Source organism: Mirounga leonina, unplaced genomic scaffold, assembly GCF_011800145.1.
Source record: "Mirounga leonina isolate KUSES-001 unplaced genomic scaffold, KU_Mleo_1.0 Mir_357, whole genome shotgun sequence".
Classification (NCBI taxonomy): Eukaryota; Metazoa; Chordata; class Mammalia; order Carnivora; family Phocidae; genus Mirounga; species Mirounga leonina.
Window position 1 is genome coordinate 1,336,778 of NW_023270702.1, and position 26,024 is coordinate 1,362,801.

At 37.0% G+C, this 26,024-nt stretch overlaps 1 protein-coding gene across 5 annotated transcripts in view; it reads right to left on the reverse strand.

The window, feature by feature from the left end:
* Positions 1-26,024, reverse strand: part of PPP3CA (protein phosphatase 3 catalytic subunit alpha) — a 311,802-nt gene that overhangs the window by 61,563 nt on the left and 224,215 nt on the right. For all 5 annotated transcript variants that reach the window (XM_035030165.1, XM_035030166.1, XM_035030167.1 and 2 more), the window contains 4 exons: positions 19,822-19,946; positions 10,308-10,419; positions 8,637-8,782; positions 5,697-5,836 (listed from right to left, as the gene is read on the reverse strand). In XM_035030165.1, coding sequence (XP_034886056.1) covers positions 5,697-5,836; positions 8,637-8,782; positions 10,308-10,419; positions 19,822-19,946 — 523 coding nt within the window. The remainder of the gene's footprint in view (positions 1-5,696; positions 5,837-8,636; positions 8,783-10,307; positions 10,420-19,821; positions 19,947-26,024) is intronic.

Here is a 26,024-nt window from a genome sequence, read left to right on the forward strand (position 1 = left end):
ACTTAAATTTATTGGTTGTGACTCATGTTAGATCATTAACGGCAATGACATACGGGGAATACTAGATAGGAAAGGAGTTAGAATAAAAGCAGGAGACGGACGGACGCAGACTGAGCATGCACAAAGGTAAAGAAGGTAGAAAAAACAAACGTGAGAAATGGGAGACAAACTGTTTTGGCATTAGAGAAAATAGTTATTATTAGACTCATTCTGTTTATTCTCTTATTTTTGTTCCTTCCTATATTGAACTATGCTCAGACCTTGAATTAAGCCTCCCAGGTTTCTGTCTCTTTAAGATATAGCCAACCGGCATTATTAAAATGCTTTTTTAAAAGCTTTTTTGTCTTTATTTCTACTGAGTATTTTTTCCTTCTGGAAAAGCTTACTCTTCTGCCAAGCCTTAGCTAACTTATCACCTATAAACCCTTCCCCTCAAAACTACCTCACTCTGGAGTGTAGAGAACTGATGTGCCCACCCTGCTCCCATAACGTATTTGTCTAAGAGATCATTCATCATGTTGTAGTGTAAATTATGTTTATTTATCTGCTCTCCAGCGATACTGAATGCCTTAAGAGATGGACATTATTGTGTTTGTCTTCATATCCTAAATGCTTAGCAGCAATCTGTCAGCTTATCGGAGCTTACACTCAATGGCTGGAGTATCTCAACAGGGCAGTCTAGCAGGTGAGAGATGGAAAGGTTTCTTTCCCTCACCGGGGTCAGCAAAGCTGAGGCAGACAGCCCACAACCCCTGCTAAGGGGCTGGGAGGAAGTCTCTTGCTGCCTCCGTGGTGTCCTTACCTTTTCTCAGTCCAGCAGTAAGGGAGAACTCTGCCTAACAGCCAAGCTCCTCCTCTGTTTCTAGGTGCTGGGCAATGGGTCCTAAGCCCTGGGGTGTCCCGGCGTCACTGGATGCTGTCAGGCATACCTGTTCCCAGGGCTTGCCACGGTTCTTTTTTTTTTTTTTTTTTTCTTTGCCCCAGGGTTCTCCAACTAATTTCATTTTACCCACTAGGTATCACGTCTGGAAGGGCTCCAACTTCTCCTGCCAGAGCTTAAGTCCTTGCTTGCACCTGGCTGCGGGCTGCCTCAGGAGCAGTGAGCAATTTTTATTTAAGGCAAACATTTTATTGAAGCTTAACATCTGTACAGAAAACTGCCCAAATCAGAAGATTGCAAATGGATGATCTATCTTCCCCTTGTAACTAGCATTCAGATCAAGACACAGAACGTTCGTTACCTGAACCCCAGCCACTTCATAGCTCCTTCGAGTCACTATTGCCTCCTCACTAAGGGTACCTGCCGCTCGGGCTTTGAACAGTATAGATTAGCTTTCTGTAATGTTAAACTCTTATTGCAATGCTATGATCAACATGCGCTCTAGTATCGGGCTTTCTCCACTCATCGCTATCCTTGTGGCATTCACCCATGTTGTTATGTGCAGCTTTGGTGAACCCCTTCTCATTCGCTGTATTTAGGTGTGTAGATATACTACAATTTATAATTCATTCTATTAAATAGATATTTGGGTTGTTTCCATTTCTTGGCTATTATGAATACGGTTGCTACGAGCAATCTTTTGGGTGCAAATACGTGCACATTTCTAGTGAATATAAAAATAAAAGTACAATAGCTTAGTTATATATATGTTAGCATTAGTGTATACTGAAGCAGCTGACTATAATTTGGGATGAGAAGTAAAAGGGGACCGGGACCATTCAGATGGTCATTTTTCTAGATGTGTTCTCTTCCATCATATTTTCATAAACACCACTTTCCCTGCCTGCAAAGGGCCTTCCCAGATGACTCTGGTTAGATATGTCTTGTTCATCCTTTAAAACTCAGGTCTAATGACACTTCTACCACGTGTTGTCCCTTAAATTCCAATCTACCCCTGTTTGGGTTAGGCCCCCCAACTCTGTGTGTATATCTGTGTACGTGTGTGTGTGTGTGTGTGTGTGTGTGTGTGATAATCTCCACATTTCTCACAGTATTTCTCACCTTGAATTTTATTTGTCATAGCGTATGGGTCTTTGCCACTCAAAGGTACTCTCCCTCAAAGGCAGGTACTCTGAACATCTATAAAGCCTCACAGAAGGCATATATACTAGGTGCTCAACTGATGTTTATTAAATAATTGAATGAGTGAATGAATTCTCAAAAGGATACCCATTAGGGAAACCATATGATTTGGAAGAGGGAGTGGGAAGGAAGTTCTGAAATTTAGATGTGATTTCAACGAATTAAAAACGAAAGTCTTGAACTCAGAGTGAGAAGAAGGGAAGGCAGAGTGGTCTAGGTGCTGGTGATATTTTTAAGGAAGGGTCAATAAGATGTGATGACTGATTGGTGGTGATTTCAATGCAAAAAGAACTAGCGAAAATATTTGCTAGTCTGCATGAGTCTTAATAGAACTGTTAATAGAAGCGAAACCAGGAGGAATCCCCAGTGCGGAAGTAAACCATAAGCCTTTTCAGGCAAGGTGAGTTCAGGTTAAGGTGACCATGGGCCATCTAAGATAAAAACTTCCAGCAGCCACCCAGAAATAGAGAAGTCCAGCTCAGGAAAGATAAACAGATGAAGGGGCTAGATCTGAGTTTATATACAGTTTATATACACCAAGTTTATTTATAGTTTATAAGGAAGCTAAGCAAACAGGTGAGGTTCCAGGGAAAAGTTTATATACAGTTTATAAGGAAGCTAAGCAAACCACTGAGTTTATATACAGTTTAAAAGGAAGCTAAGCAAACAGGTGAGATTCCAGGGAAAAGTGTGAAGGAAAAAAATGTCCAAAGCAGTAGGACGACCAAGAAAGGGCAGCAGGGAAGGCAGGGATCTGCTGGATAAGTTAGAGGAGAATCGGGATGCGGGAGAAGGAAGAACCAGAGGATTTCCAGGTGAAAGGGGTTGGCAGAAGAGTCAGCCACAGAAGGAAAGGTGGGCTGCACATGACAAGGAGACACACGGCTGATCGGTGATTAAGAGACAGGCAGCGATTTGAGTGAGCTGCAATTTGCAGCTTCAGAAACACTTTAAATGACTGTCAAGATGTTCTTTAAGTGTCAGAGTTGAGAGGAACTTCAGAATGTCTGATGTAACTCACTCCTTTTGAAGTAAGCTAAACCTAGAACACAAAGCTTACGTGGTTCATCCAAGGCAGACACATAAACTGCCAACCCAAGCACCAAATCCAGCCAACAGTTTTGTTTGGTCTACATGAAAATGAAAATTTTACCTCCAATTTGTCAGGATCCTCACAAATTTTTACAGTGTAAGGCTTGGCCTGTCTCAGGTATCTCAAGTACTTGCCTGGACATTATAGGCATTTGAGTTCGCAAACTGCGATCTAAGACTACAAAGATAATGGTAGCACTGGGGCCAAAGCAGAGGACCTTCCCCCCCGTCACACCGGCTCTCTTCTCTTAACTCACGGCGGCATTCATGCATTCTTACTGATGCCTTTTTCTGTAGAACTTCATTTTATTTAAATCACAGCCCAGACACTATGTTAGAGGAGGCTAGGGTGGCACAGGAAATTAAATATGCAGACTCTATAAATGTGTCAAATAAAATTGGGAGTTGCCCATCAAAATAACTGCCAATAACTCAAACAGGTAATTGTCACCGAGTTTCTCGACCAATTTTATTGCTCTCCCTTGTGCCCCTCTAGATCAGCTTTATAAAGTGCAGCCAAAGAGGATGCCTTGACCCCTTCAAGGGAACTAAAGACAAGAATCAAAAAGCTCTAAGAGAAGGAAAGAGTCATTTTTCTCCTCCTTAGATAAAACAGAATCCAGATTGCTTTGCCGTTCATCAGAGTCTACAGGCTGTGGATTTAGATATTCAGCATTTGTCATGGCTAGAGATACTAAAGAACCTCTAATAAGAGGAGTTAAACTACCATGTTGTTGAGAACAAAAGTGTGAAAACATGAATAATCCTCGAATTATCTAGTTGATGGACTTTATCACTGATGTAAACACATCTGTGTCTGTATTAACAAAACAAAAATACCATAACTTTATGTAAGTTTAGTACAGAACTTCATTTAGAATATGATTTCTTTGAACAGCTGACTCAGAAAACTAATACAAGAATGTTATATATACTGCGAATGAAAGGAAAGATCAATGCAATGTGCCTCAACATCAGAATCAAGAGGTTTGGCTTTTGTTTGCTTTTGTGATAGTGAAGCACAACTCAGGGGTATCAAGTAAGTAATTTAAACACTCACGGTATGATGAGGGATTTAACACCAGATTTTAAAAATTGAAAACTTCACTTTGATATATTTCAACAATATTTATCTTTTCATTAAAACTTTTAGCAAATTTAATAAAATATTGCTTCCACATTAATTATTGAAAATAAACCTTAAGCTTTGCAGAAATGATTTTACCATGCTTCTTCATTTCACCCAAAATAGACTCATTCGACCCGGTGCCCAAATTTCCAAAACACAGAAATGAATTGTAACCCTTCTGATAAACAAGCTCAGAGCAAACCTCTTTATTAATATTTATAACAAAAAGTATTCTTTGAAGGATGCTTGACAGTAAACAAGACTTTCTGTTCACAAACTAATTTCTCAATCACTTGAACAGATCCAGAAAAGGAAACTTTTTCCCTTGTAAGGAAAACTCAAGATATGGAACAAAAGGTTCCACCACTGAACAAGCTCTGCTCAACCTTATGTAGAGGCTGATGGCTGCTTGCTCCCAAGACAGAAGGTAAGTGCATGGGAAACCCCCACCCCCGCAGCCTCCCAGCTGCTCCCCTGGCAGGGTGGGAATTAAGCATCAACTTCAGTGTACATCACATTCGGTTTGTAAGTTTTTGTTTTGTTTTCTTTAAAGACTATATCTTGTAGAATTTAACATTCTCGATTTCTCCACAACCTTCTTCTCCTGTCACTCTAGCCACTGTCACATCAACTGTATGTCCAATGCTAAGAGCACCTAGTGAAACTGAGGCTAATCAAATGCAGAGTTGAGACAGCTAGAAAATCCTGAGGATGCAAAAACCCAACTGTGTCGCCGATTTCTTTCTGAGGTGCTCTGAAACATTGGAATGGGGCAGATTCCCCTACACTGACAAGTATAAAAATTACTGTCACAATTTTGCAAACCGGCTTGTCAAAGGGCTAAAAATAAATTTACTATGGCTCCTATGTACTGAGTTACTGAAAATTTTAATTTACCCAGGAAGTCTAATAAACTTAAGAAAATTTAAGTGTAACTTCAATATTGTTTAATTAACAGATTTAAAATTGTTTTCCTGATTTAAGTTACGAAAAACGGGCAAAAAATGTTTTAAGTGATTATATAATTGAATAAAAAGTCAAGGCTGGCATTGGATTTCTTTCTACAGTTCTTGAAACAGAACACATTTTCTACTAAAATTCTGCTATCTTCTTCGGCTGCCTCGCCACCCTGATACCACATGCCTCTTTTATGCCTTTTCTAGTCTTCACAGATAACATATCTGTGTATTTATACAAATGTTTTATTTATCTTTTCCTTTTGCAAGCACTAAGAACCCATCTGAACCAGGCTTGCAAAGTGAACCTTTCACTTAGCCTTGTTTCCTAGAGAAGGTATATAAACATCATAAACACATCAAGCAACCCATGAACCGATAACTTAGAACATCGATGAACCAAGTGTGCTCCCGAAGGCGAGCCGTCTGTCCTCACCTGTAGAAGTACGAACACCCCCTGACTGTGTTGTGAGTGAAATGTTCCTGAGTCTTCTCGTTTCCAAAATCCTCCAGGGGGTCTGACCACAGGATATCACACATAGGTCCATAAGCAGGTGGTTCTTTGAATCGGTCTAACTAAGAAAAATAGAAGACAGAGAGCAAAATACTAATCTTTGGAAGCTTGGAATTCAGAAAATACAAGTGTTGTTGCAGTCCCCGACCTCCTCCCAGCACAGTGCCCGGTGAGGGCAGCCCTCTTCCTCTCTTCCTGTTTCCTCTCCTGCCTTCCTTCCTCCCGCTTTGTCCATACTTCCTCTCTCTCTCCAGTTTTCCCTCCTTCCTCCGGATGAGCCTCTTCATTATCTGTCTTCACCTCACTCTTTACCTCCCACTTGTTTCTTTAATTCCTACTCTTTGCTTCTCTTTTACTGTCTCCCAGTTTACTTTTTGTCTTTTCTCTTGCTCCTCCTTACTTATTGGATCTAAGTATTTTAGTCATTACCAGTTGATGTGACTCTGTGTTTCACTTCTTGAGGAGGAGCTTCTATGTTGTTTTATCTTTGGGGAAATTTCTATTACTGCCTCCATTAAGCTGAGGCTTAGAAATCTGTATGGAGAACAACGTATGGTGTTTATACTGAATGATACGACATTGAGAACAAACGGCTTTCATTTTAAGAGGAGCCACTCGTTGTACGACATTCTGGATATTCACTATTAGGAGCTATCTAAGTTCCGAATTAGAGTACAAGCCTGTTGTAGTTTATCTTAGTAGTGACAAACCAAGAGGAATGATAAGCAGTAAAATAAACCCAAATTTAGCTGGTCATTCTTCAGCTCTAAGCTTTATAGTTTTACCAAAACCCTCATATGAAATCCATTTTCCAGCTATAAATGTTTAGCAAGGTCATACCTCAATTTTAAAAGGTGTATTTAGAAAGCAAGAGCAATATAATAACTGGAAATGACATTTCACCAACAATTTTATAACACTATCACTTTCTTGTAGTCTATCCTGCTTTAACTTCAGTTAAAGAATCTTCAGTGAAGTTAGTGGACATTATAGTCTCTTGAAAAAAAGCATAAAACAGCTATGAAAACCTATTAAGAACTGATATTCTTCATATTCAATACTTCAATATTTTTCAAAAACCCATAGGGAAAGGTGAATATATGAACCAGCCTGGCAGCCGATCAAATTCTTTTTCCTGAGACATAAAAGGTGACATAAAAATGGTTTTGCTACACACCATTTTTTACTGATATCTAAAAAGAATGAAACAGTATCTCACATTTTCAACACTCAATGAAAAACTTCAATAAGCCAAGACTCTCTATATTTCAACCATTATGTTATCCATAAAATATTCATTGCAAACTTAGGCTTGTTTAAGTGACTTAAATAATTTATGCTTTTGGAATAATTCATCCAAGAAAAATAATGCTTGTTCATAAAAATACAGAATTTCTGTCTAAGAAAGAAGAACATATTATTAGGGGTAGAACAGCAAAGGGGGGGAGTCTTTCTGATTACTATGAATTCCCAGCTAAAGGTCTGGTAAGGCAACCAGGATACAGAACATATTCTGGAAAAGTTACAAAGTGCATTCTGAAATTAATACCACCAACAGGAAGAAGAAACAACTACAAAATTAATTAAATAAAGTAAGTATGGTGGAAACTCTAACTGACATAGGGCACAATGCAAACCTAAAAATCATTTTATGGCTAAGGTTAGAGCTTAATGACATATGTGAAAATTGAATAGAATATCTGAAACATGTCAGAAAGTAAGTTCTGGGGATAGTGGGTGATAGTTCTAAAATTTACTTAATTTATGGTAAGAGTTTAGATGATATTACAAAAGTCCATCAGATTATAGAACTCATACAGAAAGTGAACCACTCTCTCCTTCAGCTAAATGACTACAATTCAGTGTCATGTCTTCCTCATACTTTAAACAGAGAGCAAATACCAGTGCTCTGTGTGCTACAGAACTCTAGAAGCAGATGGGTAGTGGTGTCTTATAAAAAAAGACACAAACTCACACAGCAGGAAACAAAGGTTTATTTAATGTACTTCTGTTTGACTTTAAAAATAAAAATCATGCATTTCCTTTCTGATGGGAAACTAACTATTGTATTATTTTTACACTTGGAAACTTGGACCTTAATGAGAGAGTATTAAGGTAGAATTTGAATGTTTTATTTCCTTAAATATAGTATTTCTTTAAAAGCCAGGGAACTTTTCCAAGAATATTGAGCAAACCAGTAATAATAATAATAAATAAAAGACTGTCTCTTCCACTACATAAAACTATCTCATCACATATTCTCAAGAAAAAGATATTTGAATATTCAATCTAACTCATCCTTTTGCTGGCTAAAATAACTGTTAACAGCCAATGTTAAATTAAGTAAAAAAATACCTCAAAAAAATCAACTTTCACTTAGCCTCTCAATACAGCCAATAGGATATCACCATTGCTTTTGTCAGATTGTTGCTTTAACGTGTTAAGCTGTGAAAATAATAGATTTTTAAAAAAATGATAATGTGGACATATTTTAAAGGTCGACTTGTGATATTTTCCCAAGAACGAAGCAACGTTTTCTAGCTCTAATAGACTATGAATACACAATGGGTTGTTTAACACCAGCCAAAGGGAAATGAAAAGGCATCTATTTTTCAGGAATCAAACAGTATACATTTCAATGACACTTATCACACGGTAAAAGGAACCCTGAGGTTTTCGAGATAAAAACTCTTTCAAGTATAAATATATGTTTCTTTCTGAAGAAAAGCGAATACAGAGAGAAGAGATGCGTGACAGTTTTAAATCATTTCAATTCAAAAGGACAGAGTTCGTGAAAAAGACAGGGACATTCATGTCTCCGGTTATTAACGAGCAACGAGGCTCCGAAACAACAGAACTTACTTTCCTGATATCGTCTAAAGTATTAATCTCTGGAGACAAACCGCCGTGGACACACAGGAACTGTTGGTTCATCAGGGCAGCCAGGGGCAGGCAGTCAAAGGCATCCATACAGGCATCATAGACGCGTTCTGAATACTTTATTTTACCTTTTAAAACATGATCCCAAAACAAATAATCGACTCATGATTTCATAGCTAGGATCATTTCCTCGAAACAGGTTTTTTTTTTTTTTTTTTTTTTTTATGTTTCCTTCCCAGCATCATACTACTAGCATAGAACTACACCTTGCAAAGTTCCAAAACATGATTACCTAAGACATTTTGACGAGATCGATCACCGGTTTCCCCTGCTATCTGAAAGTCTAGTGATCCTATGAAACCTTTGGCAAGCCGAAGCAATTACCATCAATTTATACGGAAAAATCGCGGGGGCGTTCCCAGATCCACAAAAGAACCTCCTAGGCGTTCCTGCTATCCTAAGACACTACTTGTAACAGATACACAAAATAAATGAAGATACAGCCCAGATGCTCAGGGACACGGCTCAAAGCCCTGGCAGCTTGACGGTAAGGTGCTGAGTGTAGTTCCCAGGGAAGGGGCTTGGCAGGGCGACTCACTGCTCAGGCTGAGCGCCGCCTCTAGAAGTGCTCGCTGCAAGTATAACACTGACCACTATTTCTGTTTTTCACTGTTCTTCCTAAAAGCAAAAATTCTCTTTGGATTTCTTTTGGTTAATGTAGGTTTTCATAAATGCAAAGTGACATAAGACATACTTTCAAAACGCAGGGAATACCTGTATTATTAATCTTTAAATCTACTGTTTTGCATTTTTGTTGTTCATCCCTATATTACAGTTTTTAGTAACTTTTTGTATAGCAGACAAGAGAACTTTTGTATATAACCTTGCTACTGATACGCAGATGTATCTCAAAAATTATATATACAAACAACTAGGAGACCAACAGAAACATGGCCTTATAAAGCTGGCTAATCTTCCTAAATGATCTTACAGAAAAGGAGATAGCAAGAAATTTTCTAAAGTTGTTTCTGTATCACTGCACATTGTTTTTCCCTTACTGACTTATATCTAATATTCTGAGAAAAGTTTCTGTACTCCACTGAATATAGGGCTAAATGACAGAGAGAAATTTGTTTCACTGGACAATAGGGAAAATTAAGAGAGGAGGAAAATGAAATTTATATGAAGTTCTCCTCACTCCTAGTATTTATGTCTAAAGGAAGACGTCATCTCTAATTTTGTAAAATCCACTAGAGGCTAGTAAATCTATTGAGTCCAAAAGAGGCACAGTTGAATTTGCCCTCCATCTGCTTTTCTTGAGTGATTTGAGATGAAAGGGTAAAATTATCCCCCTGAATAGTAGTATTCTGGCTATTTTTAGAAACTAAGTTAATCACTGTTTGTTAGGACAAATTACATCAAATATTAATTCAAATTTTCAGATCACTTTATAGAAAATTTATAACTTAAAAAGAAATTCTGAATTCTCTTCATTGTCCATGCTTAGAAAGAAATATAGAATGACATAGAATAAAATAGTGTCATTTTTTAAGTTTTTGACTTTTAAGCACTGGCTATCATCATGTGCTCTTGGTGTGGACTAAAATGACTAGCACATATGGCATTAAAGGAAGAAGCTTGAAGTATACTTACATTCTTGTTTAAATGTGAAATACTCTGTTAGATGTCTACATTCATGATTTCCACGAAGTAAAAACAGTGTTTTGGGGTAAAGAATTTTCAAGGCCCACAAATACAGCACACACTGAAAAAAATAAGAATAATATAAAAATAAATATTTTCCCATTATACTTAAGGATCCCGTTGCTCACATATGAGGAAGACATGAACTAATGTGTGACTATGACCAAAAGTCACCAAAAGGCTAGGCCTTATTAAGGAGGATATTAAAAATCAAACAGAAAACATCACTTTAGTACAAGGACAACGTTTATATGCATGCACTGAGGATCTATGCACTGCAAGAGAACAATGGACTTTACAGGGTCTATTGGAAAAAGTCTGAATGAAGATATATTCGAAATATACTGGTGTGCAAGTATGAGAAGAAACATGATTAGCAATTAACAAATGAAGACACCTCTCTTTATAAAACAAATTATTAAAAAAAAAAAATCAGTGGGGCACCCTGGGTGGCTCAGTTGGTTAAGCGACTGCCTTCGGCTCAGGTCATCGTCCTGGAGTCCCGGGATCGAGTCCCGCATGGGGCTCCCTGCTCAGCAGGGAGCCTGCTTCTCCCTCTGACCCTCCGCCCTCTCATGCTCTCTCTCTCTCATTCTCTCTCTCAAATAAATAAATAAAATCTTAAAAAAAAAACAGTAATAGAAACAGGACAATTGGGAAGGAAAGGCAAGACAAAATTTGGAAGCAAACAATGCCACCAGGCTCAGGCTGACTGATTTCTTTTTTTTTTAATTTTTTATTTTCGGGCGCCTGGGTGGCTCAGTTGGTTGAGCGACTGCCTTCGGCTCGGGTCGTGATCCTGGAGTCCCTGGATCGAGTCCCGCATCGGGCTCCCTGCTCAGCAGGGAACCTACTTCTCCCTCTGACCCTCCCCCCTCTCATGTGCTCTCTCTCTCTCGTTCTCTCTGTCTCAAATAAAAAAAAAAAAATCTTTAAATTTTTTATTTTCATAGCTTTATTAACTGATGTGATTTTTTTTTAATTTCTGCTCTAATTTTTTAATTTTATTATGTTATGTTAATCACCATATATTACATCATTAGGTTTTGATGTAGTGTTCCATGATTCATTGTTTGTATATAACACCATTTTTTTTTTAAGATTTTATTTTTTAAGTTATCTCTATACCACCTGAGGTCAAGAGCCCCGTGCTGCACAATTGAGCCAGCCAGGTGCCCCGTGTCTCTGTTTTCTATTATGTTCTCTCCTTCACTAGCCTTCTTCTCCCTCATCACCTTGTCTCTTATTTCAGTGTTTTAGGTATATAAAGCCTTAAGTTTTTTGTTTGTTTGTTTTACATATAAATATAATTAAACTGAAGGCCAGGGAATCTCACTATACATGCTGCTAATAACTACGGGAAACATTTCATATACCTTACAACTCTCAAATTAATTACTTGGGTATTGCAGTTCGTGTAAAAATGAAGGTCCACTTTGAATTCTCCAGGTTTGGAATAAGCCTCCATTGACACAGTCATCCTGGAGTGTGCATTAAAGATCACCGGGATACTCAAGTACTAACATCAATTTCATTATTCCTCACTGGCATTCATCAAGAACCCCCAGGGAGGAGAAAACCACTCTTTGAAAAGAAGTATGCTCTTTTTTCCTCATTAAGTTTATGTTCTAAAAGTGAGGCTAAGAAGATATAGAACCACAAAAATACTGAGACAAGTCTGATTCTGGTTACTAAAATCTGAAACCAAAAAACATACAACAATTACATTTTTATAAGGAACTTTCCAACATAAAGTAAATATGCTGCATAATGTCCACTGGGAAAAGCTACTGGTGATTAATTTGTTGTGATACCTGTGAAGAATAATCACCTCTGTCAGCTTATATAATAATTTATTAAATGAGTGGAAATAATTATGTTTGAATATACAGTCCAAGTCTTGGAGAAAATACTAATTATCAAAGCAAGTATTTATTATTGTGTTTTTCAAGTAAGATACTGTCTCCAACTATGTAATTATAACTGAAGTAAACAAAATAATGGGTTGACATCAAATTTTATATATATATGTTACTTTAATTGTCTAATTATCATTTTCTGATTATACTTATTAGCTAAAGTTCATGTGACAAATGATATTACTGTTTGAACAGTTAACCAAATGGTCTATACAAGTGATCCTTAAGGCATTATGATCAGTTGATGGTGCAATTCCCTGTTATCCCATTGGGTAGTATGGTGGCTCAATGAGTCTCTGATTGCTGTGTATCTGGTTTTCAGGGCACATTTACATGCTCTCACAAAAGGAGTATTACTCAAACTTGTCTTGCATTTCAGAGAAGATATTTATAAACCATTATTAATGTCAATGAGAAAACTATTCCTAATTTAAACTTTATAAGGTTGTACCTTAATACTAAAGAAATACACACACACACACACACACACACAATTTCCTTATTGGTTGTTAACTTTGGATGTCTAGTTTGGAATAAGATGAGAATGTAAGGTCTTTTAAGAATTATATTTATTTACTGAAATTGCTATATCTAATATATTCTATTTTTATATTGAGAAAGAATATAGGTTTTGGCCATACTGTAGCTGCTTTTAAAAAAGATTTTCTTGTTGTTGTTTTTACTAAAGTATAACTTACATACGATGAAGTGCACATATTTTAAATATGCCAGTCAATGAGTCTGTATATATGTATAATCTCATGAAACTACTAACCAAATCCAGAAGGCTCCCTTGTGCCGCCTCCCAATCAATATCCTTTTGGAAATGTAACCACGATTCTGAACTCTTCAGATTAGCTCTGTCTGTAAGAATCTTAAGCAAAGCTATTATCTCTCCAACTAAAATCTAAAATGCAAATTTCTAACCCCAGTTAAATGCTAGAGGAGTCACTTTTTAGGACCCATATTTTCTCTCTTGTCGGCTGTTAAAGATCCTGTTTCGACATTAGCACATGGCTCTACTGCCTTTAGTTTTAATTTCTGTAGCTTTTTCATAACTGAAACCTCACAGAGTGATACAGAAATATTTTATGATATGTTTTTCATACTTATTTACCTTTTCAATGATTCAATGCACATTTAATATCCTTGTTATTTAACGGATGTAAGGAGCCTAGTATATGGTGGGAGTTTAAGAAATATTAGCTCCTTTTCCTATAAATGAGAAGGAAGACAGGAACACCGAAGGGCGGGAAGGAGGGAGGGAAAGAAAGAAAAGAAAAAAGAAAAGAGAAGGAGAAGGAAAAAGAAAGGGAGAAAGAAAACATAACTCAATTTCCAAATTCTTGGCTCAGCACACCCTCAAAATAAGAGTCCTGTTTTCACATTTTATTTCCTTCTCCCCCGTGGCAAGAATAAAATATCTTCCCAAACGCGGAATAAAACCACAAACGCAGGCAGTATGGAAGAAGTGGCATGGTAAATGAACGGGCAAGAGAGGACTGGAGAGTGGAGCCCTGCCAGACTTCACCCTCAACATCTGGTGGGCGAGGGCTGCCAAGGACAACACTGTCTTGCTGGCAACTGTTCTGCCATCTAAAGTTCTAACATTCTGGAGACCTGTCTGTCTGAAACGAAATCATAACCTGACATTATTTTTTAAAAAGGAGAGTCTCATAAAAAAAAAAAAAAAATTACCCCCATAGGCCATGAAACGCAAATTAGTTAAATAATTGGTTCTTTTCATCTACGTGGTAGGAGATGGCTAATTTGCACAACATGCTCACTGAATTAATTGGTTAAGGTGGAAACAGAGAGGCAAGTTACACTGGCCTTTTTGTGGGGCTAGATGTAAATTCCTTGCACTAATGACTTTCAACTGGACCTTCATAGTCTTTCCAGTGTTACTCGAAATAATTAGTTACAACTTAAAATTAGTTTTAAAATATGAACAACTGAGCACCCTCTAGATTTTTATTAATTTCTATCATAGACATGGTTTTCTTCTATTTAGTTTATCAGTCTTCTCCAGTGAAGCAGCACTAAGGATATCATTTTGCCAAGGATATCGTTTTCTTCATTAGTTTAATTGGTTCACTGATAACAGTAGTGCCATGATTTATTTTTGTAATTTATGCCTTTTGATGATGAGTGTTCTTGAAAACTTGCATAGGGGAGTAAAGAAAGATGTGAAAGAGGGAGGAAGTTAAAAAGCAAATAGACAGCTTCAGATATACATCAACCAGCCTTCTACAATAACTCTCCACGTTGTGACACATTCCGATCAAAAGGGACACCTCTCAGTCATAGGACAATTAAGTGAAGGATGTACGCTGGTTGGGAAAAGATCCAAACTCCCGAAATGTCAAATGTACCTCCTCTCAGACATTCTCTGCCTGGTCTGACGAGCATGCAGACAAGCAGCTGAGCAATAGCGACGCACGACAAAGACCATTGGTGGCGGGGAGACAGCACTGTCTTCCTCATGTCTGTGGCATCACTCTGCCACCAACATCGCTTTCTGTACCGTCTGCTTGTTATTCTCAGGCAGAAGCATGGAACGTTGCCTGACTTGCCACGGTTCATTTTTGTCTATGAGTTCACAGTGAATAAACACAACATCTCTTCATGCTTAACTGTGTCTGAGGCCTGGGCTGAGACCTGTATGTAGGTAGCATGGGAGGGGCTAGCTCACTGCTAAGCTCACTGCCGTGCACACTGGTTAGAAGAAGAACGTGAGCACGTGAACAGAAGGAAACAGCTGGGCAGGCCTCCCCATCTGCAATTCTTGTTTTTCTTTTTGCGTTCTCCGAGGAACGCGCTCAGACGTGGACCTCTATACACACCCTCTATACACATGTATGCTTGATCAAAGAGATTAGGTAGCATAATGCAATCATCAGAAAGAGGATGGTATTTGGTGTGAGACAAATTATTACTCCAAACAAAATTACCTCTCTCATCACTGCTCCAAAGCCCGCTTGTTTTCTTGGGGCTAACTTTGTGGGGAATGATATCTAATCTTGGCAGAAAGAGAAGGTGGTGGGGGTTGGGGGTGCAGAAAATGAACTCTGCGTCCTGCCCACAGCACATTACCTACTGCCTGGAAATACTACCCAACAGAGACCGTATGCAATCTGAACCTACTCCTCAAAGCTGATTTGCTGAAATTAAACATAAGTGGCTCCTCTTTGCCCAGAGGAGAGCCAAAGAAGAATACCTGCAGGGGAGCCCTGAATTATTGAGAGGAATCAAGAACCTTTTGAAAGCTGTTAGGATAGTCCACGCTGGAAAAGGGAGCTCTGATTTTAGGCATTCTCTTAAACCGACAGTATCTTACTCAAAGGGAATATTTTATATTCAATGCTGGACCTTCAGATTGAAGAGGTGGGGGAGAGGGCCGTGAGTGCATGTTTGCACATGCATGAGTGGATATAAAAGTGTCTATCAGTTTCTGCATCCCTGATGTGTGCATTTTTTGTGGTTCGCTTCGTGAATATGGCCAAGGCATGTGTGGAGTGGAAAGAGCACAGACTTCAAAGCCCAGTACTGTCATTTACTCTGTGTGTGATTCTCTCTGAGCTTTGGTTTCTACATGCACAAAAAGAAGACATTTGCACGTTCCTCGCAGAACTGTGAGGAATAAAGGAGATCGTGTCTACCAGGCCAATAATAGCATTTCAGCATGCAAACAACGTAAGCTTCCATAATCCACAATTAAGAGCCCCAAAGTATTCTCAGTAAATATATTTTATAGAAACGTCTGTTCTATTTTAAACATGATGATATCACTGAGCCATCCCAGCCCTTCAAAGGTCACAGTCTAATCAAAATGGATCATTTTCAGAGATGAGGCCTTCACATTTTTGTTATTTCTGTATGCATGCAGCAAGTCCCTGGAGCTGTACTCTCAGATACTTAGAGTTTAATTAAAGAGCTTTGTGAAGATGGGAACTCTGATAGATGCATCTCAGAACTTTCAAATGTCCTGATACATTTGCTATGTCACCAACACCTGGGTTCACTCTTTGATCCTTTGCTTGAATTTCAAAAGGTGCACACGACACACAATATTGCAACTTTCATAGTTCAAATATCTAGATTAATTGTAGACTCAAAAGAAATCTGCTGAAGAGTAAGTTAGTGATTACTGCTTCTCGAGTTCTTTAATTTAAGGAAACAGAGCTCTAAAAAGCTCCTAATCAGGGAGAGTTTAGGAAATTTCAAGTTAATTTGAGGCCAGAGATTCAGAAGCCTCAACTCTCGGAGTAAAAATTCAAAGGTAAATAAGCACCAACCAGATTAAGAAATAATATTATCCAAAGATGGAGCTGGTGAGACAAAGAAGGAGTCCAAATGCGTCAACTGTTACTCAAGGAACACATGATTTATTTAGTGCTTTATCTTTACTAGTAAATTAATAGGGAACAGTGTTAATTCTTTGACTAGATTTAAAAGATGGCAATTGAGTCATTAAAATCACAAATATTACACCATTGAAAAAATTTTCCAACATAGCACTCCATCGTTTGGCCAATAAAAATAATCACTCCCTGGGCGCCTGGGTGGCTCAGTTGGTTGGGCGACTGCCTTCGGCTCGGGTCATGATCCTGGAGTCCCGGGATCGAGTCCCGCGTCGGGCTCCCTGCTCGGCGGGGGGTCTGCTTCTCCCTCTGACCCTCTTCCCTCTTGTGCTGTCTCTCATTCTCTCTCTCAAATAAATAAATAAAATCTTTAAAAAAAAATAATAATCACTCCCAACAGAGAGATTTCCCTAGGAAGGTGAGCTTCAAGGAAAGTAGAACACCTATTTCGTTCATCCTCAGAATCTTACATAGGAGCACTTTGCATGTTAAATGAATAAGATGAACTTAAGAGTCACTCAAATAATTTTTGGAAGTATTTACTTAGATTCCACAGAATCGTAATTTAAGGGAAGTAGTAGAAACATTTTATGCCCCATTTCTGTTTTCTGCCTATTGCAGTCTTTCTCAAACCTGGCTACATATTGAAATCACCTCTGTCCATAGCAACAAGTTCTGGCCTATGGAATGCAAGTTGAAGTAATGGTACCACTTCTGGGAAACATGCATAAATGAGAGGACATGCCCTTCTCTTTTTCCTTTTCCTTCTAGCTGAATGCAACACAGGACATGATGGTTGAAGCTGGTGTAGCTGTCTTGGGTGACAAGGCAGCCTTTGGAACGAGCCCACACATCCCATGCCCATCAGAGCAACAAGGCAGAAAGAGCCTGGGCCCCGGGACCAGGCTGGGTCACACCAGCTGGGCAGTCCCATCTGTGAGCTTCTACTGGAGAGAGAAATAAACTTCTATCTTGTTCAAACCACCATTTCACAGGTTTGTTGTTATTTTCTCTTGGCAGATACCAGTCCTAATGTGATATAAAGGTCTTAGAAAATTTGCCTTCAATCGCCCTTCCCTACCAAGTTGGTCAACTTAGCCCATGAATAAAATTTATGAAGTTTACTAATTTCTTCCCTTGTACTTTGCTTGTTTCAATTTCCTTCCTAACTAATCTCACTTCTTTGATTCAGTCTTCCCCAGTCAAGTCTGCTCTCAAAATTGTTCCACTTTTCTATATTGCAATGGCAATCATTTTCTGTACTTCTTTTATCACAAGGTTTTAATAATTCAAATCATTGAAACCTGGATGACCAAGGCTTTTGATTCTATGTAACTTTTTACAGTTATTATTTTCCCACATAGATTTAGTTTTCTAGAAAGCAAGGCTATACATTTCTTCAAATTCTCTATAGTTCTGATCGTACTGCATATACACTTCATGTGTTCAATAATACAGTACTTGTTTACCAAGTGGAAGAAATACCAAAAATTTACTTCCTCCTTTTGTTTTTATATACCAAAACCATCTCTCCTTCCCTTGTCACCATGAATAATTAAGAAATGTATGGTCCTCAAATACAGAAAGGCTTAATATATTGGTGAAAAAATATATATATTTATAATTTATATAGCAAATGACAAAAGTTTCTCTCTCTCTAGAGAGAGAGACTCAATGACTGAAGGTAAATTGAATAACCAAAAAAATAAAATTGGTATGATAGTTTTAAAAACAAAAGCTGTTTAAGAGTGGTATGTTCTTCAACATTAAATATTCCTATAGTAAATAAAATATTATGATGAAAATTTAAAAAACTAAAATCTTTTTACATGGTTATTATGAATATATGATGTTGGTGTGAGACTTTTATAAAGTTGATTTCTCTCTTAATTTTTTTTCCTTTTAAATGTTTTTTTGGGGGGCGCCTGGGTGGCTCAGTTGTTAAGCATCTGCCTTCGGCTCAGGTCCTGGTCCCAGGGTCCTGGGATCGAGCCCCGCATTGGGCTCCCTGCTCGGCGGGAAGCCTGCTTCTCCCTCTCCCGCTCCCCCTGCTTGTGTTCCCTCTCTCGCTGTGTCTCTCTCTGTCAAATAAATAAATAAAATCTTAAAAATAAATAAATAAATTAAAATACATGTTTTTTTCTGAGAACACATATAATGGCAGGTACTATAGCATGAGCTCTGCTTCTTTAATACTCATTCTCATTTTTATTTTAAATCCTTTCTTTTTTTTTAAAGACTTGTTTATTTATTAGAGAGAGAGACACACGGAGAGTGCATGCGTGCACGCAAGCGGGGAGCGGAGGGGGGAAGGCCAGAGGGAGAAGGAGAGAGATAATCCTCAAGCAGACTCCCTGTTGAGTGTGGAGCCTGATGCAGGACTTGAGTCCAGGACCCTGAGATCATGACCTGAGCTGAAATCAAGAGTCAGACACCCAACCAACTGAACCACCCAGGCATCCCATCAAATCATTTATTTTAATAAATATCTGATGACCCCTTTCTATGTTTGAGACACCATGTTAAGCACCAGGAAGAACAAACAAGTGAATAAAGTGAAGTCTTTGCCTTTATTTTGAATGCAATTTCTACTTACCTGAAGCGGATGCAGGTGGGAGGCTGAGGAAGAACCTCTACTTAAAGGTTATCTGTTTTGTTTTAATTAATGAGTTTGACAAATTACCCTAGTTTAGATGACAGATGCCAAAAAAGATAAAACACAGCAGCTGTAAGTGTACTCACACATACTTACACATAAAAACACAGACACAGACAGCCATGCACCTGGTTATCAATTTACAAAGATGAGTTATTGCCTCACAATTATAAGGCATAACCATGCAAATACATTCCTGCTTATTTAAAAAAAACTTTGATTTCTTCTGTCAACAGGAAAAAGAATTATCTAATGTAAAATATGATATAATTTTTGCAAAGTTGCAAATATATAAAAGGTATAAAAGGCAAAGTCTTAATAATGACCATCTCCTTGGCATCTCTATGTATTAAAAAGCATATGGGAATCAACTGAAAATAGAATACATAATATCCCAAGAATTAGGTGCATTAAAGTTCTATTATAGACTAGGAATTTCCTTAAGACAATAACATTTACCACTTGTAGTTTGCCAAGATATTGTTGATCCATTCCCGAATAGCTAAGAAATGATGCGGACTTACTTCGATACTGAAGTACCCTCTGTCAACATAGTCCCCTAAGAAGAGGTAGCGAGTGTTGGCAGGAGATCCCCCCACTTCAAAGAGCTTCATCAAGTCAAAGAATTGTCCATGGATGTCCCCACAAACTGAAAGAAACAAAGAAAATTCATTTTATGGTCACATTATGATTCTGAATTAGATTTAAAAATTACAAAATTTTAGAGCCAGAAGGAATGTAGAGCTCATCTTAGCCGAAATATTCTTTTGCAAAACAGGATAAGTGAGACAGAGATTTCAAAGTTAATTAATGTGTACCTGGCTCTACCATCCAACCTTACCAATTCACAGATTAACTGTAAAAATAAAGATAATAATAATAATGACTAGTATTGCTATGCATTCAACAATGCTACACCACACCCTGTGCTAAGAAATTTATGCACATTTCCTGATTTCATACTAACAAGGTCATGGGGTGAATTTTCCCTTTGCAGATAAGAGATAAAGCAAAGAGAGGTTCAGAAATTTGGAATTATCTCTATATAACTGAGGTCTGAATAAAGAAATACTACCTTTTATTACCTCCTGAAGAAAAAGAAAGTTAATATGTATCATAAAAACTATATTTCATTGAATCTAAAATGCCATCAATTATAAAACACATCATAGTTTATGTACCATTAAGAAAAAACCCTCCAATTTAAATTTAAATTATAAAAGAATATTTTTTATAAGATGTACTCTAATATCAGATGTTAAAAATGATAAAAAAATTGTGAAATAAAAAAAAAACCTGTAATAGTACCAAAAATCACTGGGAAATAGTATTTCTTAATTTTCTCACCTTCTCTTTTAAAACCAAAATTCTCGAAAGAACTATGTAGCCTCTCTTTTTAGAAACCACTTATTCAGTACTTATCATTTCATTTACTACTTCCAAAGCCCTAAAAAAAATATATATATATTATCTCCATTATACAGATGAGGAAATAGTGTAGCTAAGACAGGTTATGTGGCTAAGCAAGATGACTCTTCTATATGGATAATCCAGGGTTTAAATTCAGGTTTGCCTAATTCAAAGCTTTTGCTACCAACCATCATGTTATAATATCTTTGATATTTTATATGTTTTACCTATGTATACGTATTTAATATTTTAAAATAATTTTATGCTTAAATGATGAACATGATGTGGTTGTTTCTTGAACACTAAGAGGCTCATGGAATGAATATATCAACAAATAGGAAATCTTAGGAGGCCAAAGCACGCTGTCTTAATGCATTCTATGCTGCAATCAATTTAAGATAAAACCATTTTAGTCTACCTCCATCTCATTCCCCCTCTCCTTTTCTTGTTTGCTAGATGTGGGTCTTCGATGTCTTAAATAATCCGTTTCTTTCTTCCTTGGATTTCCACAGGCTGATGCCTTTTCATCCACCAGTCACAGGTGCAAAAGGTTCTTTCTTGAGCACTCTATATAAAGGAGTTGCCTTTCTCCAAAATCATTCTTCATCCCATTAATTTGTTTTACTTTCTTCACAATAGTTAACACTATCGGGAATTATCTAGCTTATTAATTTGCATGCCGTAAATAAAACTTTACTGGAAATGATTCTGACACATGAGTGGTACCAACTTCTGATCTAAATCTTCTGAAGGAGAGTACAGAATTTTGAAGTGGGAAACTGAAAAAAAAATACAGAAAGGCCTCATCTTTATTTCTTAAGGAAGGGAATAGCTTTTATTTCTAATATTTCTGGATAGCTAGTTTATTAAGCTTTGAAATCACAGGTTTGGACAGAGGTTCAAGTACATATAAACATAAATATAACTGTGTGTCTGTCTATGCATGTGCATGCGTGTGCATGTGTGTGTGTGCGTGTGTGTGTGTAAAACCACCCATCACAAAGGAGGAATTATTTGGAGATTAGTGGTCGGTGTAGCAGTTAGGGAGTCATTAAACAAGTTCAAGACTTTACTCACTGTATATTACAGCAAAGTAGTGCTAAAGAGAAAGCAATAAACAGCTGGGGCAGTAACAAGGGACTCTTTGTAGTTTGCTGAGTAAGTTCTTATAATCTACAAACTGGACAATGAATCAGTCACAGGGCAAGTCTAAGAATCCCTAAAACCAGCACACTGCTAAGTAGAGAAGATAATGGCCAGCACATGGAGGACAAATAGGCTCTTGAGAAAATAATAGGCAGAGGAAGAAGGACAAGCTGGAAAGATAATCATGACCACGACCAAGCCCTTGCCTTGCATCTCCTGACTAGAGATAAGCTGGTAACTCTATTTAGAAGGGATAGGTGTTCGGTACAAGAACCATGCACATATTATACATACAATTAGGTAAGCACGTCATAGTTAACTTAGTGAATCAGCAAATGAGTATGTCCATATTATAATTTAATTTTTTTTTCAAAGAATTCCATTGTTTCTAAGTTCACATTGGCAATTAAATTACAACATTAAAAAACGTAAACAGTACACGGTACTGAATACAGGAGGATGGGCCCAGTATAATTGCTATACAGTTGATAGTTTGAAAAGGACTCTGACAAAATTGTCATCCTGAAAAGGAGTCATAGTAACAAATATAAAATATATACTTTCATGTAAAACTACTTACAATAGTTTTGAATTACTGCTCACACTCCCACATTTTCTTGTTTATATAAAAAAAAATCCATCAAAGAACATCACTGGGTCAACTTCTTACTGACACTAAGCAAAACTTCTATGTCATAGCATTCTAGGTTAAAGAAAGCTTACACAAATTAGAATGCTTGGGGACAGAGAAGTGAGTTGTTAAAGACAGACAAACAGACAAACAAAAAAACCTGTCAAACGATAAATTGCAGGGGGAAAATAGATTTTTAATAGACCAGCTTTCAATATTGCATTGATACCATGATTTAGAAGTCTAGTGCTTTGGATTCTTGACTCGCTATTTTTCTATAAAGACCTTTTAGTTCCTCCAAAACACTGGCTTTTATCATCTTGGAAGACGCATGAAGTAGAATAACTTCTTATACAAGTTTTTCCAGTTCATACTAACCTGACAGTTTGTAATTTTTCTTTTAGAAAAGACGTTACTGAATCGCCTAGCAACTTTCACCATTAGGGTGCCATTGTCCTTTCAGCTTCACTGACTTCAACCCAATATTTTTTCCATAGTAGCCACATTCTCCCAAGACAGTAACATTTCTCATGTTAAGGAACTAACATGTCAAATTCTCAGCATGAGGGGATTAATCTATTAAACTTATTGGTTTGATTTTTTAATCTTCTGTCAGCTACAACATATTCTTTCCCAAAATTCACAATTTTGCAGAGAAAGGTCTTACGTGTAGAGATTTTGCTATAGGTTAAATACAAGTACATATCTGCTTCCCTCTGTTGCTAATCCAGGCTTAGGTAAACCTTCGTGAATGGTAAGTTCCAGTACAAGCCAGCCGGTGTGAATATGTGTAGTTAATTAGCAGAATGTGCAAACTTCTGAAATCTGGCAATTAGTGAGATAAAAGTGAGTTTGATAATGGCATTCCCTTATTTTTAAAAATCTTCATCAACTGTAAAATAAACTAACCAAGAAAAAATAAAGGGGTCTAATCCACTAAAGATGTATACTTCAAAATAATTAATATTTTCCCCATAGCAAATATTATTTGTCAAATGTTTAACATGCCATAGGCACTTTATAAACCACAAAATATGAATTCTTAACCAGGGCACTCTGGTTTTGCTAGTATAAAACAATAAAAGTCTCCAAATCAAAACTTGCTAAATACTGACATTTCAATAATTTTATTTATTTTTTAAAAGATTTTATTTATTTATTTGAGAGAGAACAAGCAGAGGGAAGAGGCAGAGCGAGAGGGAGAAGCAGGCTCCCTACTGAGCAGGGAGCTCGACATGGGGCTCGATCCTAGGACCCTGAGATCGTGACCTGAGCCGAAGGCAGACACTTAACCGACTGAGCCACCCAGGTGTCCCATGAAATTTCAATAATTTTGAAAGAAAAAAAATAAAGCTATGAAATTCAATACAAAACAATAACAGCACCAGTGCAGATTAATAGCAATAATTTCAAACACTTTATATTTATGATGCTGTTTTATGAAGATAAATAAACTACCTGTTTGCCAGTGATAATGAGAACTAATACAGGACAACTGAAAAAAAGGGAACTATATTATAGATTCTAATAGTAACAATACAGTGCTAAATCCCCAAATCTCAGTTTATAATTATAATCCGATGGAAAGAAACTAGAATAGTCTACATTTTTAAACTGTGTTATAGAAGGACTAAACATATGCAACCTCATAGTATGTACACAGTGTGTTCCAATTGATAGAAAAATAAATTATTGAAATTTATGTTTATTTTTTTGTCCTAAAAATAAGTGTTCTCACCATCAAAATTATTGTTTGATTTTTTTTCCTTCCTGGGTTGAATGCTTTACAAGATTTTGTTTACTGGAATAATTTAATTTATTAAACAAGAATGTATTTGTTTCAAATGTTACCACTATTCTTCCATTTCAGCATCAATCCAGATTATAACAAAATGCATAATTATTAAAATTCATAATAATGTTATAGAATTATATAAGTCATGGTCATGGCTGTGATACTAATGACTAATAACAATAATAAGGATGTACAATACTTACAGGATTATTTAATTAAATTTGGTCATCACTCTGTTCATGTGTCCAAGTTTGGTCAGACCTGGAAACTACCGGTTGATTATGTGATATGTGGATTTATTTACATTATGTAGTTCACTAAGCCCTTGACTGTCATCACTAATCAAAAGTATTGGATGAACACTATTAGTTGACGTAACTTCAGTCAAATATAAATAAATTTGATGATTTACATACTTAGATATACCATTAGTAAATGAATGACTGTTCTCTTCAATTTTTGAAATACTGAGCCCAGGTTTCAGAACCCAATGAATTCCCTCCAGAACCCTGGAACATGGGCTTTCATTACTATAACCAGATCTGGGGGTTACAGATCTATGCCTTAGTGGTGTTCCTATCTGTATTATTTCTGGAGCTTTTTTTTTTTTTTTTTTTTAACTATTTGGTAGTTGTGGTCACAGTATTCTTTCAGTTCTGGCTTTTTGCTTTTTTCCTGGTTGTGTTATTTCATCCTTGAGAAGAGGCAGTAGAGTGCAATGGTTAAGTACACAGACTACAAAGCTTGACTGCCTAGTTTCATAATTGCTTTTTGTTAGTTTTTTGGTTTGTATGTGTATTCCTCCTGATGGACCCGAGTCAATGGACTATGGCTTCTTAGTTAATTATTGTCTTCTTCATTCTCCTTGAATCAGCTTTACTATCTATTGAATATATGGATTCTTCCAATTTGCTTTTCCCAACTTCCTCCTTTCCATATACATTCACACTCTATCCTTTTTTAGTATTTTTCCTTATGCTTTCACCATCTTGCTTTGTAAAAACATGCCACCTGTCTGACTAGGACAAGATACTTAATCTTTCTAGGAGGTCTCAGATGCCTCATCTGTAGGGAACTTCATATGGGACCATATTTGATATGTTTTCTTTAATTAAATAAAGTAATATAAGGGAGAAAAAAAGGCTTAGCAGGCTGTGGCACACGGACTGTACGGACACAACATGAAATAGTCATGGTAGCTATTCCAGATGGTATCTGCCTAAGAAATATTGTGAATGTTTTGCCAGATTTCGATAGATGATATCTAAGTACCGGTACTCAACATAGCCATAAATAAAATATACGAAAAGGTGTTCTATTTTTTCCACTTTTTACCCAAATCTATGCTGTCATATATCGAAAGCTGTTGAGGCTGGAATCAAATAGACTTGGTATTGTGTTCCACAATTGCCATTTTCTAAGAGTGGAAATATCTGCCAATGGCTTTAGCGATATTCCCAATCTTCCGGGGAGTAGCAGCACTGTAGTAAGTTTCCAGTTAGTCTCGTTTTCTTTTGTAGCAAAGCTCATTTACAAGACCACTCTGTTTTATGGCTGTGTAATGGTAGTAATGTTTTAAAAGCTGAAAGTCACATAGTCAATAGAAGGAATATAAGGTATTGCACCAAATGGATTAAAAAACAAAATAAAACAACTCTTCTTTGAATTCTGGAAAACTCAGTTAAGAAAAATCTTCTAAGTGGGGAATAAGTGAGTCATTTCTTATTATTGTTATGATATTCCTC